Genomic DNA, 18005 nt, shown 5'->3' with positions numbered 1-18005 from the left:
CCACATACTTAATATATGTACATATGAAAACCATGCGTGACCACACATACTATTCATTTGCGAATAAATTTCATGTGTACTTCTGAGTGGATTCTGTTTATGTGTGGTCAAATGAAAATCATGTGGAATTTCACATGGATATTTGTCAAGAAAAATGTGTAAATTGTTTTGAGTCAACCATAACCGAAACATTGAAATACTTGAAAATTTTAAGATAAAGTATAATAGTCAAAAATGCATGAAAAACATCAATTTTGTGTGGTTCTACGTCATACTGCGGTCGTGTCTAGGACACAACCCTTTACTTTTTTGAAATAACAAATCAAAACAAAAACAAATTTATGACAGGTCAATGAGAGTAGCGCCTAGCGCTATTTGGTTGATTAATGCTACTTGAATATTTCATTTAAATCGACGGTTATGGAATTTACACAATCTGAGATTTAAGCTTGAATGACTCTGGTATTATTATAAAGTGTGATTTGCGATTTACGTCTAGAATTAATAATGCTATCGAAGCGTTTTGATTGCATTATAGAAATAGGAAACCATTCATTCCAATACTCGAGCATTCTCACTTGAAAAGTAACTAGAAGGATTTCATGCCTGCGACCCCAATCAAAATACGTTTGAAATTAAGCGAATCTTCCTCTTATTTCTGTTTTCTGCCCCGAGATATAATCCGTTTGTCGAACGGTTCTCATCCTTTAATCAATCAAATATCAACCGAACGGGCATTGAAGGAAAATTCGCTCCGAAAACACTTTCATCATGAACGATGAACAAAACTCTGAATTTCCAGCTTTTGCCTGTTTTTGCTTTTGCCGTACACCTTCGTGATATTTTGCCTACCTGCGTAGGTTCTAATATCACATTAAAAACAAATATTCGATCATGTTCAAATCGGCCAACTAACTCAATGAACTGATATGAGATATTTATGTAAAGGGTGATACGGTCAAAATTTGGTCAAGGGAAAACGCGTGTAAATCGGTTATATGCACTGTTACCCAGGCTGGACCTCTGTACCTAAGTATCGACGTTAGCCAAAAGAATGGAAGTTCTTGCAATGGACTACAGCGTACCAGAAAGTTTGTCCATAATGCATATGTTTGTTTAACTTATCACGAGATGAAACAAACTTTGCTCGAAAAATAAGCTAACATAAAAATTTCTAAATTATTTCAAACCCTTCAGGCGACCGAATTACGGAATCTGGTCATGTCGCGAAACATTGCAAATTCTGTATACTTTTCATGCAAATCTGTGATAGAATCAGACATTTACCGTGTGGGTGTACTACTTGGCCCTGAGTTATTCGAAATTATTCGAAACTGTTGCATGCAGTTTTCCGTCTGCTACACCACATTGCAACAACTGATAAAACGCACTTCCATTATGTGTGGTTCGCTCAGTCGTTTCAATAGCCTCGGTTGAGCCTAAATTGGAGCTTTGACGAAGAGTTGAATGGTTATTTACCATCTAATGCAGCGCTGCCCAACGTGCGGCCCGCGGGCCGGATGTGGTCTCTAGATCTCAGTAATGGCATCATTCTAATCCAATTGTTTTCATCATTATGAATTTGCAGCTAGAAACATGTTCATCGCAAATAGATACAGCCATTTAAACATCAAGTATTGAAAGGTCGGGCAAACCTGATCTAATGCGTCCACAGAGCAGGAGTTGGCTCTCGCGGAACCGATGCAAGCTAGCGGGCTAATCCAAATCAATTCATTCGTTAATTTGAATGGTAGGCTTCTAGACTTAGCTTTCATCAGCGCACCGGATGTTGTCGAGCTGTTGGAACCCTCGGTCCCCTCACTGGATATCGATCATCATCACAGGCTATTTATTTTAAAAATTGGCGCTCACTGCAGAGCGCCCGGAGTAACTGGCCAACAACCTGAAATGAATTTAAAACTTTGTGATTTTGAATCGTTGAACAGCAAACTGTCTTCTATAAACTGGACACAACTACTGGAAGGTGATTCTGTCGATGATGTTGCAGACCTTTTCTACAATAAACTATACGAAACTCTCTATAAGCGAGTTCCTCTCAGACGGCGTTCAATGAAACCTACATCAGTCCAACCCTGATGGCCACTGAGCTATGCAATTTGTGAAACGTTCTGCGTATGGCTCGTAAACGTTTTCCAACACTAGAACCAATGAAATCAAACAAAATCCTCAAGAATCGCAGACGGCATAATTTTTTGAAACGCTCTGTAGCATATACCCACCAATGTGGTATATTTGGTTTCGCTCCGAGCTGTCGAAAATTGAGTCTTCAAATACTTCGTTGAAATATTCGACTTCCAGGATATCATCCACGTCTCGAGATTCAGTGGAACTCCCAGGGGAAGTGCCGGGTGCTGATGGGTTTAGTACATGTAAGTTACGAATTGTTCCGCTGAAATCCTGCAGCCATTGCCGCTCATCATGCTCATATGACGACCCTGGAATATCTGCCATAGACTGCAAAACTGTTTAAATTGCAGTAATGAGAAAATATTCTCCACGCAGTTCTGCGTAAATCTGGCTGTATTTACTGCCGGGTAGTGCTCACTAAACAAGAAAAATGCTGAAACCGGAGAATGGAGTTGGTGCATAATATGAAAGCAGCCTGCCATGGTTTCCAACGTTTTTTGATCCCGATATGACAGCTGAAAATGAATGTGCAATACGTTCGTAAAAACGATATATTTTGTCTATAAACGTCCAGTTTCTGCAAGCTCAGAGCTAATTTAAATTGACGAGAGGTCATCAATTTGAACCAACGCCACACATTTTCGATTCACAGTGCTGCAGTAAGAAGTTCCTATCCGTTTCTGCACTCATGAAACACAACGCTGCTGCCACATCGTGGTTTACAAGCTTATATGAGTTGGCCACCTTCATGGCATCTAACTTTTTGTTTATTAATTTATTTGATAAGGCTCAACCGAATTAACTTTACAGAGCCGAGGATTCTTGGTCACTATACAATACATCTTAAAACTATAGTCAAAAGGTACAACACAATAAACACTTTATCTTCCGCTATCCAAAAAGCCTCCTCCATCAGAACTGGAGCCGCTTCCAGTAGTTTCATTGTATGGCAAATTGTTGTACGCCAACGAGGGTCAGAAACGCGTCCATTGCTGCAAAACGTGGTCAGCACTCACACACTCATCACGAAACGGTTGCTTTCCAAAGTCGACGACGCATCGACCGAAAGAACTGCTGATGAAGAACAATGAGGAGGACCACACAATGGTTGCTACACATCGAGAGTGGCCTGCTTTTGTCGACAGCCGAGTGAACACTGATGGCATCTAACTTGTTACCATTGAGGAAGTCCAAGATCGGAAATGACAGGTGGGCAGGAACTCACGGTCTCCCAGTGTTGGTGAGTTCTTTGCCGTTAATGTTCACGAAAAGTTTAAGTAAACAAACTAACACTTTTTCCGACTGTGGCACCTCTCTTACTCGCCTGGGAGGAAGTCGACCTCCTTGAATGTTAAACGGGATGCCATTTTCAATCCTTTCCCTTTCTCGAACTGAACTAAGTCCTTCAGGTGATACATTTCAGCAACATTTGTGGTAAGACCGTTTTCGTCCACCACGTTTTGAGGTAGGTAAACAAACCTATTTTTCACCAACTTTGAACGCAGGTTTTGAAAACGTGGGTTGCATCCGGTATGATTTCGAAATCGTCATTGATTCTGGTAGGGTGTTTCGGTGCAGTACTTTTCAATACTTTGTCCTTCGAATGGCTTAGTTCAAATTCGTTCCACATTTTAACGTTATTAGGTCCACAGTCAGACGTGGTGAAACGTACTCTGAATCCTAGTTCTTCCGCTCTGGTGACAATATCTACTATCATCCTTTTTAGAAACCCGTTCGGGATGGAATTTCCTGTGAAGTAGCATGCCACTACTTGCTTCCATCTACTAACATAAAAAATAGCCCATGTGCAGCCCTTTCACTCTGCCCACGAACAGTGACGTCACCGAAGTGTTTTTGTTGTTACAGCAAAACGAAAGAGTTTGATCAATGGACCTTTCGGGGGTTATTACGGATGTCACTTCACGGTGAAAACTTGTCACTTGTCGTCACGGTGAAGTGACTACCATTTGATTTGTACGGTAATCACGGCTCTTATTCTGAGTATCCAGTACTAATCCACAATCCTTTTTGGCTCCAGAAATACATTGAACTTTCTTCTCCAGCAGCGTGAAAACTTTGTGAAGGATCCCAGTATCAAAATGCAAATTTTGAAGATGCTCTTGTTGAGTGCGGATCGAAGGATAGGGATACTTTTTCTTCTCACGAAGTAATTTATAACCTTTCGCTCCGCAGGCAAAACGAATCTAGAAGGTTTCCGTTATTGTTTGTTCCGACCACTTTTTAACTCGACGAATGCCACCTTCCATGCTCCGGGTTGAAAGGTGTTTACGCTGCTTTCCTTGTACTGCTGGTGCGGTTCTGATTGGCACGGCGTAGATTTTGCCGATCACTTTTGAGCATTTTATCCTTCAGAACAGTTCTGTGGCGAAATTTCTGAATAGTTCGGATTAGTCTAAGAAATTAAAATAAAAGAAAATCGATCTACACTTCATGTACGGTTCAATTTTATGATCATACCTTGGCTTTTTACATTTTACTAGCCGTTCTGACGATTCCAATCGCTCGAATCCGCAGTAATCGTAGTTTCAACCGAGCTGCTCGGAAGCAATTGTTGCTGATCCCAGACTGTCGCACATGGACCTTCACCGGGATCTTCGATGGCAACAGAAACCTATGAACGTAATCAACAATATTTTGTAAATCAAAAATCAAGTCAAGCTTATAATTATCATTACCTCTTCATAAATTTCACTTCCTGTCCGTTCGTTCAAATTCGCGACATTTAGAATAAATGGAACCTCACCCGGAGCTGCCAATAACTTTCTGATATCCGATGCCATGTATAAATCGGTTTCGTAATTAAAATGTAGCTGAAATATTATAAACCTGTTAACCAACTTTCATCTAAACAATTTGATTATCAATATGGTAGATTACTTATAATATACGCGAGAATTTTCTGTTACGCTTTGTTAGAGGGGAAGCCGACAGAATTAAATCCACTTTTCCCTGATAACGCTGTCTTTGAGAAACCGGAAGAAACTGACATGTTTTAACGTTTTATTCGGTTTGTTAATGCAGAAGGAAGCCGTGCTTTTCAATGGCATTTTTCAATGGATCACATCATTCGAGCAGTTTAAAATGACGTTTCCTACCACTCGAACTTTAACGTGGAACAATATTTTAATATTTTTTCTTCTACAACCTCGAGAAAATAGGGTCTTATTTGTAAAATTCTTGAAAAATCTGGAATTGATTGTTTCATTTCCGTAAAATCACTGGTAGAAGGTCGTCCCAAAACTGCTCGACAATATGATTAATTTACCACTACCGATGTGGTTCGACAAGAATTCGTTTTGTCGAGACGCTGAAGCAAAACGGCAGTCGCTCAAATTAAAAGTCACTCGAAGTAAACACAAATATGCGGGTTGCCAAACCTTGCAGACAAAATATCATAATTGGCCGTGCAACCAAATTTACTTGGTTTTTCTCCGCGCGTCTCTTTATATCGTCTCTGGCTAAAACATTCTCTAGCTCATATTTGTCACCAGTGATGGACTGTAGTAGGTGTCGTCGATAATGGATTTCCGACTATTGGTGCAATGTGGCAGTTCCTTGACTGGTGCCCTAATCCCATGCACTTAAAGTGTCTCTCCAATGACCATGACTGTCTCCAAAAGCTCGTTAGCTGTGGTGGCCGTCGAAAGTCGTCTGCGTGCCAACATTCAGCTCGAATTGCACCTTCAGCGCGTCTCTAAGCTCGTCTTCCGTCATGATGTCATCTAGATGACTCCCATTGCACGCGATCGCATCGAAAAAAATCCTACCTTCCTAACGTACCTGCGAACACTTAAGAATATGAGGATTAAAATGGGATTTTCTCATGATTCTAAATATGTTGATTCCAAGACCTTTTTTAGGTCGGCAATTGACCATAAAATTAAATATCATTTAAAAAAAACTTTCCTTCGATTTTCAGATTCATTTTTCCAGTTTTATTTCATCCATAAATATAGATTCATTAATTTTTACCTTATATAGCTACCATAAACACCGTCTGACTAGTAACAGTATATTATTTCCTCACACAAACAATCTACCGCAACCCCACAAGCAGATGATGTCCATCCCTGTTGATGTTCGTAGCAATCAGAACGGATAGAAAAAAAAATCAAAAACAATGCGCACATGTCGCGCTCGTTAAACCAAAACTGTATAATCAATATCAAAATTCCTCCTTAGATGTTTTGATTTAGACTACACCACGGTTCATTGGTCGATGCTACTTCCAGCTTAATACCATCGACCATAGTGTACCAGTCAGCTGCGAAATGCGCACGATTTAATACTGCCGGATGACATCGTTCAGCTGATGCCGATCAAGAGTTCCACGTTTGAACCTAACATCGTCATTGGCAACACTGTCCACCAAAGGGCTAGGGTCGTAGAGTAAAGCCGTTCCATCGTTCACATCTTCCGACATCTCCCGCAGAAGATCTTTATTGCGGTTCACTATGGCATTCGCTAATCGGACATCACATGGAGACTTTAAGAAACGCTGAATCAGCAATCTACACCTGTTGGAAGAAAATCACGTTGGTGAGTTAGTTGAATTGATGTTTTAAGAAGCAACCGTACTCTTCATCAGGTTTTTCCATTCCAGTGAGGTGAGACAACAAGGCACGGTTCGAACCGGCTGGGTCTGCGGAAGATCGTTTTCCATTAGTCCACCCACGAGAATACTGGAACGTTTGAGCATCGGTAAAGATGACAAGCAGCGAAACTATAACCGACGTGGAGAGGATGTGTTTCATTGTAGCTCTGAAATATAATGTTCATATTTAGAGATTAGTGTTGCTTCCTTTAAGTCTTCTTTTTCTTTGCATTTCTAGCTTATTGCTTATCACATATTAGCTTATTTCGTGCTCTCAACTTAGTGTTCTAGATGCACTTTCATAGTTATTAATCGAGAGTTTTCGATGCCTGCACACAGATAAAAATTCTGAATTTTAATTGTGATATAAACATTCATTCACGTAGACTTGTATTTCATTTCACGCAACCGAGCAACTTGCAAACAATGTTGTTTACAAAGATGGGCTTTTGTGTACAATATTTGCTACATTGCATGAAATGTGTCAGAACTTTACATGATATATAATGTGAACGTATATGATATGTAACGCTCCATTTATGTGCAGCATATTGAACAGAAATGTACACTACTTTTTCGAACTGTGTGTACCATCTTTGCATTAGTATAATTTTGTGGCAAGTACAATCATACTCTATGTCCAGGGAAGTCAACCGTTTTTTGATGTAGGACTACGTCTGTGATTTCTATATGGGGGTACACCTTGCGAACAAAATTATGAAAGATTTTGAACGTTAATAATTCAGCTGCCCATCCACATCCACACATCAACATACTACAAGTGAGGAGTCGAGATTCGAACGCCTTTGGATACGGTTGTGTATTGTTATCTGTTTTGTGCGTGCATTCGCTTTCATTTTTTTTTTTTTTTTTTTTTTTTAACTCTTTATTTGTTCCAAATTCAAAATAAATTACATTTCATTTTTAACCTAGGTGCTCCAGTTACTACAGTAACTTACCAGCCTTAATTGTTATGATATATATCTAAGTGTTTTTACATTGTTCCTGTCTTGGCAATTCAGTATTTTAAACAGGTTTTTTTTTAACCTGCATGTCAGTATAACAATTGATAGCTTAAAACTAAATAACTAAAACTAAATCTTATCTAAGTATAAAGGGAATTAATCGTTGCAATTGAGGATTGTAACGATTTTTGCCGGAAATTATTAATTATTTTGTTGGACATTTGTGCTAAAGTCTCAACATTCGAAATTCTATGTACTTCGGTAGTACTGTACCAGGGAGGCAACTTCAAAATCATCTTCAGAATTTTGTTCTGAATCCTTTGAAGTGCTTTTTTCCTGGTAGTGCAACAACTAGACCATATTGGTACAGCGTAAAGCATGGCCGGTCTAAAAACTTGTTTAAATATTAGAAGTTTATTCGTCAGGCAAAGTTTGGATTTCCTGTTAATAAGAGGATACAAACATTTTATATATTTGTTACATTTGGCTTGAATGCCCTCAATGTGATCTTTAAAAGTTAATTTATGGTCAAGTATTAATCCAAGATATTTCACTTGGTTTGACCAGGAAATTGGAACTCCGTTCATAGTGACTATGTGACTACTACTAGGTTTCAAAAAGGAAGCTCTAGGCTTGTGTGGAAATATTATAAGTTGAGTTTTGGAAGCGTTGGGAGAAATCTTCCATTTTTGTAAATAAGAAGAGAAAATATCTAAACTTTTCTGAAGTCTGCTGCAAATAACACGAATACTTCTTCCTTTAGCGGAAATGCCTGTGTCATCAGCGAACAAAGATTTGTGGCAATCCTGAGGCAAATCAGGGAGGTCCGAAGTGAAAATGTTATACAATATAGGCCCAAGAATGCTACCCTGAGGAACTCCTGCTCTAACAGGTAGTCGATTAGATTTGGAATTTTGATAATTTACCTGCAGAGTTCTGTCAGTTAAATAATTTTGAACTAATTTCATAATGTAAAGTGGAAAATTAAACTTTTTCAATTTAGCAATCAAACCTTCATGCCAAACACTGTCGAATGCTTTTTCTATGTCTAGAAGAGCAACTCCAGTTGAGTGGCCTTCAGATTTGTTTGAACGAATTAAATTGGTAACTCTCAAGAGTTGATGAGTAGTTGAATGCCCATGGCGAAATCCAAACTGCTCATCTGCAAAAATTGAGTTCGTATTGATGTGAAGCATCATTCTATTCAAAATTATTTTTTCAAAAAGTTTACTTATTGAAGAAAGCAAACTTATTGGACGGTAGCTAGAAGCTTCAGCTGGATTTTTATCCGGCTTCAAAATTGGAACAACTTTTGCATTTTTCCATTTATCAGGAAAGTATGCCAAATGGAAACATCTGTTAAATAATTTTACCAAGAAAGACAAGGTACTCTCTGGGAGTTTTTTGATGAGGATATAGAAAATTCCATCATCACCTGGAGCTTTCATATTTTGAAACTTTTTAGTAATATACCTTACTTCGTCCAAATCAGTCCCCCAGGAATCATCAAAAATATTTTCCCGAGAGAAAATATTCAGAAAATCCCGAGCAACCTGATTCTCAATAGGACTAGTAAGACCCAAACTGAAATTATGGGAACTCTCGAATTGCTTAGCAAGTTTCTGAGCTTTTTCCAAATTTGTGATCAAAATTTTACCACCTTCTTTAAGCGCTGGAATTGGCTTTTGAGGTTTTTTCAAAATTTTTGTGAGTTTCCAAAAGGGTTTGGAACTCGGGTCTAATTTAGAAACATTATTTTCAAAAGTTTTGTTCCTCAGGGCAGAGAATCGCTTTTTAATTTGTTTTTGCAAATCCCGCCAGATAACTTTCATGGCAGGATCGCGTGTTCTTTGAAATTGTCTCCTACGGACATTTTTAAGACGGATCAAGAGCTGAAGATCATCGTCTATTATAATTGAATCGAATTTAACCTCGCATTTTGGTACTGAGGCAGCTCTTGCTTCAACTATAGAAGTAGTCAGAGATTCAAGAGCATAATTAATTTCATCTTTGGTTTGCAAAGGAATGTTTGGATCGAAGTTATATTCCATAAATGTTCGATATTGCTCCCAATCAGCCCTATGGTAATTGAAAGTAAAGCTGTTGGGATTAGAAATTATTTCTTGGGATATTTCAAAAGTTACTGGAAGGTGATCAGAACCGAAGTCAGCATGGGTAACCAATTGGCTACAAAGATGACATGAATCAGTTAAGACCAAATCAATAGTTGAGGGATTTCTTGCAGAAGAAAAGCATGTTGGGCTGTTTGGATATTGAATAGTGTAATAACCTGCAGAACAATCATCAAACAGAATATTACCATTGGAATTGCTTTGAGCATTATTCCATGAGCGGTGTTTTGCATTAAAATCACCAATAATGAAGAATTTAGACCTATGACGGGTAAGTTTCTGGAGGTCACCCTTGAGAAAATTCTTTTGCTGGCCTACGCATTGGAATGGCAAATAGGCAGCTATAAACGTAAGTTGTCCAAATTTTGTTTCAACAGAAACTCCCAAAGTTTCAAAAACTTTGGTTTCAAATGAAGAAAGAATTTTATGTTTGATTCGTCTATGAATAATGATGGCAACGCCACCACAGGGTCCATCAAGACGATCATTTCTATAAATCAAGTAATTTGCGTCCTTCTTAACCTTATGGTCAGGTTTAAGGAACGTTTCAGTTATAACGGCAATGTGCACGTTATGAACTCTCAAAAAATTAAATAGCTCGTCTTCATTATCTTTAAGAGATCGAGCGTTCCAATTTAAAATGTTTAATGCTTTAAAATCCATTACTGAATTTTAAAGCCATGACAATATTATTAGCAAATTTTACTCCAGTTTGAATAGCATCAAACATGGAGTTAGATTTAAGCATATCAGAAATCATGTCAATTAATGAATTCTGTAAAAATTCCATTTTAGGGGCAGTAATGCTTCCTAAGTCAAAATTTCCGTTAGAACGTTGGTTAGTATTTTGATTTCTACCGGCTGCAATAGCAGCATAGGTAGCTCCATTAACTCGCTGAACATTGTTAGCAGCGAGGGGAGTAGGTACAGATGAAACATTTGAAGCAGGGGTGATATTTGTACCTACGGATACGAATGTAGAATTTGTTCCTCGCTGACCGTTGTTAACAGCAGAGGAATTTGTACCTGGTCGGAAACGTGGAGCGTTTCCTACCTGACGGTTAGAACGAGATTGTAGGATCGCTTTGCGAGTCTTACATTCCCAAAAATTGGATTTGTGGTTTTCACCACAATTTGAACATTTAAATTTCTTAGGATCTTCCTTCACAGGACAGTCGTCCTTTGCGTGAGAGGAATCACCACAATTCATGCATTTAGCTGGCATGTAGCAATTTTTAGTTCCGTGACCCCATCCCTGGCACTTACGGCACTTAGTGAGGTTTTGGAAATTTACTCCAGTCTTCCTGAAGTGTTCCCACTTCACTCGGACATGGAGCATAAGGCTAGCTTTTTCTAAGGCCTTAAGGTTGTTTAGTTCACTAGACTTGAAGTGAACTAAATAAAAATCATTAGAAATCCCGTTGCGCGAATCGCCAGGACGGGATTTCATTTTCATTTTGATTACTTGGAGTGGCACAACTCCAAGTAATTTTGCAAGTTCATCTTTGATCTGATCCAGGGATTCACCACTGGGCAGTCCTTTCATGACAACCTTGAACACACGTTCAGTTTTGGTGTCGTAAGTAAAAAATTTGTGCTTCTTCTCAGTAAGATACTTGAGAAGACATTTAAATCCGTCCAAGGTTTCAGCCAATACACGGCATTCACCCCGACGTCCAATTTGTAGTGAAAACTTAACTTTCACGAAATTCAAAAGTTCCATGCGAAGAGCATGGAAATCGGTAGTGGTTATCACAATAGGGGGAATCTTTTCTTTCTTGGCATTAAGCCGGGAAAGTTTACTAGAATTTTTCTTGGATGATGGATCATTCTCATCATCCGTGAGCAAATCAAATTGATTACTCAAATTAATTTCATCAGAAGGGGGGTCAAGAGTTTGCCCCTTTCTTTTGCGTTTAGGCGCCATGGTGGCAGTAAATTTTTATCCAAATCGACTTCCAAGCAGATTACTATAAGAATCTGAAGGATCGAAGAGGAATTTTCCAAATCGATATCCAAGAAGGATTACCTCGGGTAGGGTCCAAACAAGGATCGAAGAGGAATAAGAGGAGTTGAACAAGGTAGAAAATTTTTACAGGTTGAGCACTGAAAAGTGCGATTATGCGATTATCCAAATCGACTTCCAAGCAGATTACTATAAGAATCTGAAGGATCGAAGAGGAATTTTCCAAATCGATATCCAAGAAGGATTACCTCGGGTAGGGTCCAAACAAGGATCGAAGAGGAATAAGAGGAGTTGAACAAGGTAGAAAATTTTTACAGGTTGAGCACTGAAAAGTGCTGTTTAAATTTGTTGTAGCTTTAGGTAGTAGTAACACTTCCTTAAGCAAAAAGCAAATAGATCCGCACGGCAAGAGAGCACGATGCGGACTGGATTCGCTTTCATAGTTTTCGGCTGCATTTGCCGGATTAGCGCTGGCACTCTGCCTCCCGGACGGTTATACGTGTGTGAGTGGTGGTTTTCTCGCTTTCCGAGAAGTTTTAGAATCGAGAAAGAAAACACGATTCATCATGTTTGCAAGCAACAGAAGATTTAACGCTATCTGCGTTGTTTGATCTTTTTTTTTTTTTTTTCTCCCGGTCCAGAAATTTGTGGCATCGCGAGTGATAATTTAAATTTTAGTTTATTTACGCGGTGATGATGTTGGTTCACTCGCAAATATTTTTGAAAAAAATAAGTTTTTTCGAACGAAAGTGTACCATAAGTGCTTCTGAACGTGTTGGGTGTGGTGAAATTCGTGCATTCCCGTTTGATTTTGGAAGTCCCTATCACAAAATTGCCCACCGATTCCTTTTTTTTTTTTTTTTTTTTTTTTTTTTTTGCCGTTCGACGACGACGGGTGACGTTTATTGGATTCGTTTCTTTGCACGGGTGTTTTTTTTTTTTTTTTTTTGTAACTAGCGTAAGTGTGCCTGCGATTTGCATCGAGTGTCGGGGATTGTGAGTTAGCTGAAAGATGTCTCGTTGGATATGCCCAAGTCTGAACGGGTGGTAGCTGGTGGCCGTGAACGGTTCCTGGGGAAAGCACTAGATGCGAACCTCCTCCCAGATCACCATGGCAATACAGGAAGTATCACAACAAAGGTAATTGCTATTAGATATTTTGCAAACAGTGACAGATAGCGGTCATGAAGAACCAGTGGAGGTGCCGGACAAAGGTGTTTATCCTAGACAAATGGTAAGTTACAAATTCTCTGTTGTCGTTGTCGTAGGCGCCGTCGTAGTCGCTGTCGTAATCGCCGTCGTAGTCGTAGGCAGTACCGTTAGTATATTTAAAATTAAAGATCAACCACTGAAAATATGAATTATCGCGTATTTCTGTTGTTCATTACATTCCAAGTGAAATTCGAGAACGTAATTTCATTTGAATAGCTTGTTCAACCAGGTCTTAAACAATCGTCACGTCAGTCATAGCTTGTTATGATTGTCTGAACCCGTAAAGAGAAAATCGAAACATTGAACGTCGCGTGAAAGTGGATCTTAATGAAGGCCTAAGTACTCTTTCGTAGCTTTTAGTTTTAGGATTTCAAAGATCGTCGGTTGCAGTGGCCAATTTAAAATCGTTAGTTTCCATCCGTTGCTAATACTAGCGCTGGTAGAGAACTCTGTTAGCATTTTCTTAGCATCACGCACACATATGACGTGATCTTTTGTATACATTTATTTTTTGCTTGCTGTTCTCAGCGTTGTCAGAATGTTTTTAAACTTATCGGTATCAAAGATTTTAAAAAAGATCGGTAATTATCGGTCATTAGGAGAAAATTTAAGCATGTTGGACATGTTGAACGGCCTATCCAGGAAAGTCGGAAGAAATTTCCGTGGAATGTTTGAATTAGCTTCTGAAGGAAGCCGAAAAATTTCCAGAAAAAGCAAAGGTTGGTGAAAGTTCTAAAAGAATTCGGAAAATCATCCAAAGAACTTCTAAGAAAAATATTGAGAAACTTCTGAGCCAAATTTAAAGAAACTTTCGGAAAAAATCGGATCACACATCCAAAGGAAGCCAAAATGGATTCGGAAATCGGAAGAAAATTTCAGGAGTACTTCCCCAGGAAATGGTTCCAGGGGAAGCTCAGAAAAACCTTCTAATAGAAGTTGTAAAAAAATCCTCTGGAAGAAGTTAATTGAGAAACTTTCAGAGAAAGATGAAAGAAGCTTATAGGAGAATTCGATAGATACTTCCGGTAGAAGTTTAAAGGAACTTCCTGGAGAAGGTGAAAAAACTTCCTGGAGACGATGGGAGATACTTCATGTTGTAGTTTGGAATAACTTCTGAAGAAAATCGGAAGCTTCTTCCAGCGGAAGCCAGAGGGTATTCGGGACAGTCGAAAGAAACTTCTAGGAGGTTGGGGAAATTTCCGAAAGAAAAAGAGATTTCTAGGGGAGTCCATAGAACCTTTCAAAGGAAGTCAGAACAAGCGGGGGAGGTCAATATAACCAACAATCAATACGAAACTAACGATTTTAAATTGGCTCACCACTTTAGTAGCCTATTGGTCCCAAGCAAACGATTAACGTACCCTATTCTAGTTGAAATTCTATTATTACACTATGTTTGTTTTGATTCGCTATGAAAGTTTGACAGATAACATCAGGGGTGTGTGGATTCATGCAGAACATGCAGGGGTGAGTGAAATAGCTTGGGACTGCTTGGGACCGTTGATCTGGTACTGAGTGAGCCAAAAATAATAATGATTTTCTTCGGGACCCAGTGGCCTTAGAGTTACCTCTATGGTAATACTGAGCTATTAGGGTGTTCAACACGGATGAGGCGAGCTGTATGTTGTTTGGAATGAGGGTGACACGCTTGACATAGATGGCCCACAGCGACTCACAAAGAGCTACTGTTTCCGATCAGTAGCGGAGTGGCTTCTTCCTCCTTCTTCGGTGAATGAACGCTTCTGTGAGAACAATGTTCAATGTCACGCGCCGAAAGCACTGCTGATGCTGCTGATGATAACGACCGACCGGACACTACCACACGCGGTGATTGAATAAGTGCGCTGAACAGACCGGATGGAATTCGATTTTGAAATCTGTGTTAGGGAAAGCACTTTTTGCAGGCATCGTTAATAATTTTGATCACCATTGCAACAGTTGGCAATTTGTGTGACCTGATAATTGATAAAGTGTTCATTTTAGCAGATTTGTAGAAAAATTTACAATCGATTGGCTTGTTAAGAATTAAAATCCATCCGCTATTGACAAAACATGACCACTTTTCGTAACGCGGCCGAAAGACGTAATCCTAAGTCAAACAAAATCCAATTCCTTTTCACTCAAATCAATTTGACGCGTTACCTAGGCACTACAAGTTTTTCCAATTTTTTTGAAGATGTCTTATTAATCCAAAAAGAATCTCGACTATTTGCCGAGGGGAATCGAACTTGCCGCTTGCAGCATGGTATGCGCGCGTCTTTTTGCTTTCCGCTGATGCTTAGCTTGGCCAGGACCTCTAGATATGACCAAAATTCTGTAATGTCACAAGCATCTCCATAAAGTTGGCTCGATTAATAACTTATGTTCTGATTAGAGAGCGAGATCGCATATTTTTTGGATTGTCTTCCTGAAACTTGGAACTGTTTTCAAAGCTAGTTTCACATTCTGCACATATTAACCGATCAAAACTATCACTTACAGCTTCTTCCTTCTTGGCACAAATCTCAAATATCCGGTTTGGCAAAGATATCTAACACTTCCAACTCCAATAAGATCTATCCTCGACTGATACAGCACCAACAGTGAATCGATTCCCAACCACTGGGGCACTTATATATCGACGCGTACGAGTACTAAATGACCTGCTCAGCTGAACCCCTTCCTTATCGCATTCCCCTCCTCCACGGCGGTATTCTGATTAGTCCTTTTTTCCTTTAAGACACTTGAGACGAGCAGCGCATCCGAAAAATTATCACGTCTTTCAAACGTGCATCACTGAAACAACAAACATCAACCCTACATGTTCCTTCATGCCGGGTGCGTCAGCATCAAAGTCAATCAATTAAATTGAATCAAATTTAAAATTATGTAAATCAACAGGCACGGTTCAACTCATACCCATAGGTGCTGGCTAGGATGCGTGATATGTGTACGGAAGAAACCGATAACAACAACAAACGAGGAAACAAGATGATCCTATTTTGGTTTCGTGATTGGAAGGCAAAGGGGGATAGCACCTATCCCTATCATTATCCCACGTTAACATCTGCGAAATCTCTAGCCTAGACGCAAAACAAAGGAGCTAAATTACATGTTTTGATACCATGTGTTTGATGCCGTGGGGAAAATCAAAGCTTTTGTAGGTAGTGAAAATCAAGACTCATGTGTAGGAGATCTTTTAGAAAAGCCGGGTAGGGGAAACGACGGCTTCGGCAATACCTTTCCCTATTATCGTTAGTCAGAGTTCAATTTTGAACAAGCGATGTACTGCACTCATGCTAAAAACGAACACTCAAAGATTTAATTTACTTTACCCTGACGATAATAGATAAAGGTATTTTCGAAGCCAGCATTTACCCTATATTAATTAAATGTGACGTGAATGCTCAAAATCAGGGATACAGAAGCTGACGTGCTTGTAGTGTAGGGTGCCGATGAGATCTGCGTTGCTTACTCAAAGAAAAATAAATGCGAATAGGTATTATTCGACAATTTATGTCATTGATCACACCTATTAAAACGATATCGTAATGCTTTTTAAACATGACATAACTATGATTCAGTTTAAATAAAATGATCTCTTTTTTATATAAGATGAATACCGATTGGAAACATTTTGCTACCCTATCATCCGTATACTAGGTACTTACCATTGGTGTTTATGTGTGTACAATGCGTGCATAATTTGAAGGTCATCGATGAAACTAGATAGTTATATCAACCGGTGGAAACTAACGATTTTAAATTGGCTCACTACTTCACTAGCCTATTGGTCCCAAGCAAATCGATTAACGTACCCCATTCTTGTATAAATTCCAGTACTACCAACAATCAATACGAAACTAACGATTTTAAATTGGCTCACCACTTTAGTAGCCTATTGGTCCCAAGCAAACGATTAACGTACCCTATTCTAGTCGAAATTCTAGTACTACGCAATGTTTGTTTTGATTCGCTATGAAATTTTGACAGATAAAATGAGGGGTTATTGGTTTTTCCTATGTTTCGAGGGGTGATTCGACAAGCTTGGGACCGAAGATAGTACCAGAGGTGAGCCAAAAAGTTGAGCACGTTTCTTCGGGACCTACTTGTCTTAGAGTTACCTCTATGGTACTACACCATGTTTGTTTTGATTCGCTATGAAATTTTGACAGATAAAATGAGGGGTTTCCTATGTTTCGAGGGGTGAATCGATTGGCTTGGGACCGAAGGTAGTACCAGAGCTGAGCCAAAAAGTTGAGCACGTTTCTTCGGGACCTACTAGTCTTAGAGTTACCTCTATGGTTATATGGCTCATAAATTGACGCTTTTCGACTCAATTCTAGATGCTCAAGAAATCTCACACTAGCGAATCAATCTTCGAAAAATCATCTTTCTTTTCTCGCGTCTACTTGCATCCGGCTTCATCTTTTTGCAGGAAATCTTCAAAATCGACATAAATCTTCCTTTTATCTACTCAGCGTGCGTGCAGCTAGCCACAGCAAAACACATTTTTTTTCTGCATCGTAGATACAGTCGTCCCCCTCGGTAAAACCGGTGAACACTCGTGTTTATTTCAGTTACCATGGAGACGTAATTTGTGATTAGCCCCGGTCCCTTTCAAATTGTATCATTATTTATGAACGGCCTTATATTTGAAATGACGTTTCACATTCATCTAGTGATGTCCGATTTTCATTCGAATAATCGTTTAATCGATTAACGAACCGAAAAGTAAACTATTTATAATCGGTTAGATCATGCCGATATAGGCATTAACATCTCCAAAGGATCATCACCGATTGTTTCAAACATGTGCTGCACTCTCATTGGTAGAAAAATGGCAGCACAGCGAACAAAAAATAATCGATTAGTTGTTAATCGAGTAATTAAAAAACGGGACATCTCTGATTTTGATATGATTGTTTTGATAGAAATGAGCGCAAAATTTCATCTCTTCCAAGGGGGCAGCAAAACCACAAAATTAC

General features: G+C 39.1%; 1 protein-coding gene across 1 annotated transcript; it reads right to left on the bottom strand.

Annotated features, from left to right (window-relative positions):
• Positions 1–6108: 6108 nt before the first annotated feature.
• On the bottom strand, positions 6109–15608 carry LOC135698478 (pro-corazonin-like). Its single transcript, XM_065218479.1, has 3 exons — positions 15518–15608; positions 6748–6930; positions 6109–6686 (listed from the first exon to the last, which is right to left on the bottom strand). Exons 2-3 carry the CDS (start codon positions 6921–6923, stop codon positions 6452–6454), a joined length of 411 nt encoding a protein of 136 aa, XP_065074551.1. The 5' UTR covers positions 6924–6930; positions 15518–15608; the 3' UTR covers positions 6109–6451.
• Between the last annotated feature and the right edge of the window lie 2397 nt (positions 15609–18005).

Source organism: Ochlerotatus camptorhynchus, unplaced genomic scaffold, assembly GCF_037179485.1.
Source record: "Ochlerotatus camptorhynchus isolate MF236.1 unplaced genomic scaffold, CSIRO-AGI_Acam_v1.1 ptg000087l, whole genome shotgun sequence".
Classification (NCBI taxonomy): domain Eukaryota; kingdom Metazoa; phylum Arthropoda; class Insecta; order Diptera; family Culicidae; genus Ochlerotatus; species Ochlerotatus camptorhynchus.
Note: the sequence above shows the minus strand (reverse complement) of the source record. Positions and strands in the feature narration are given on the sequence as shown.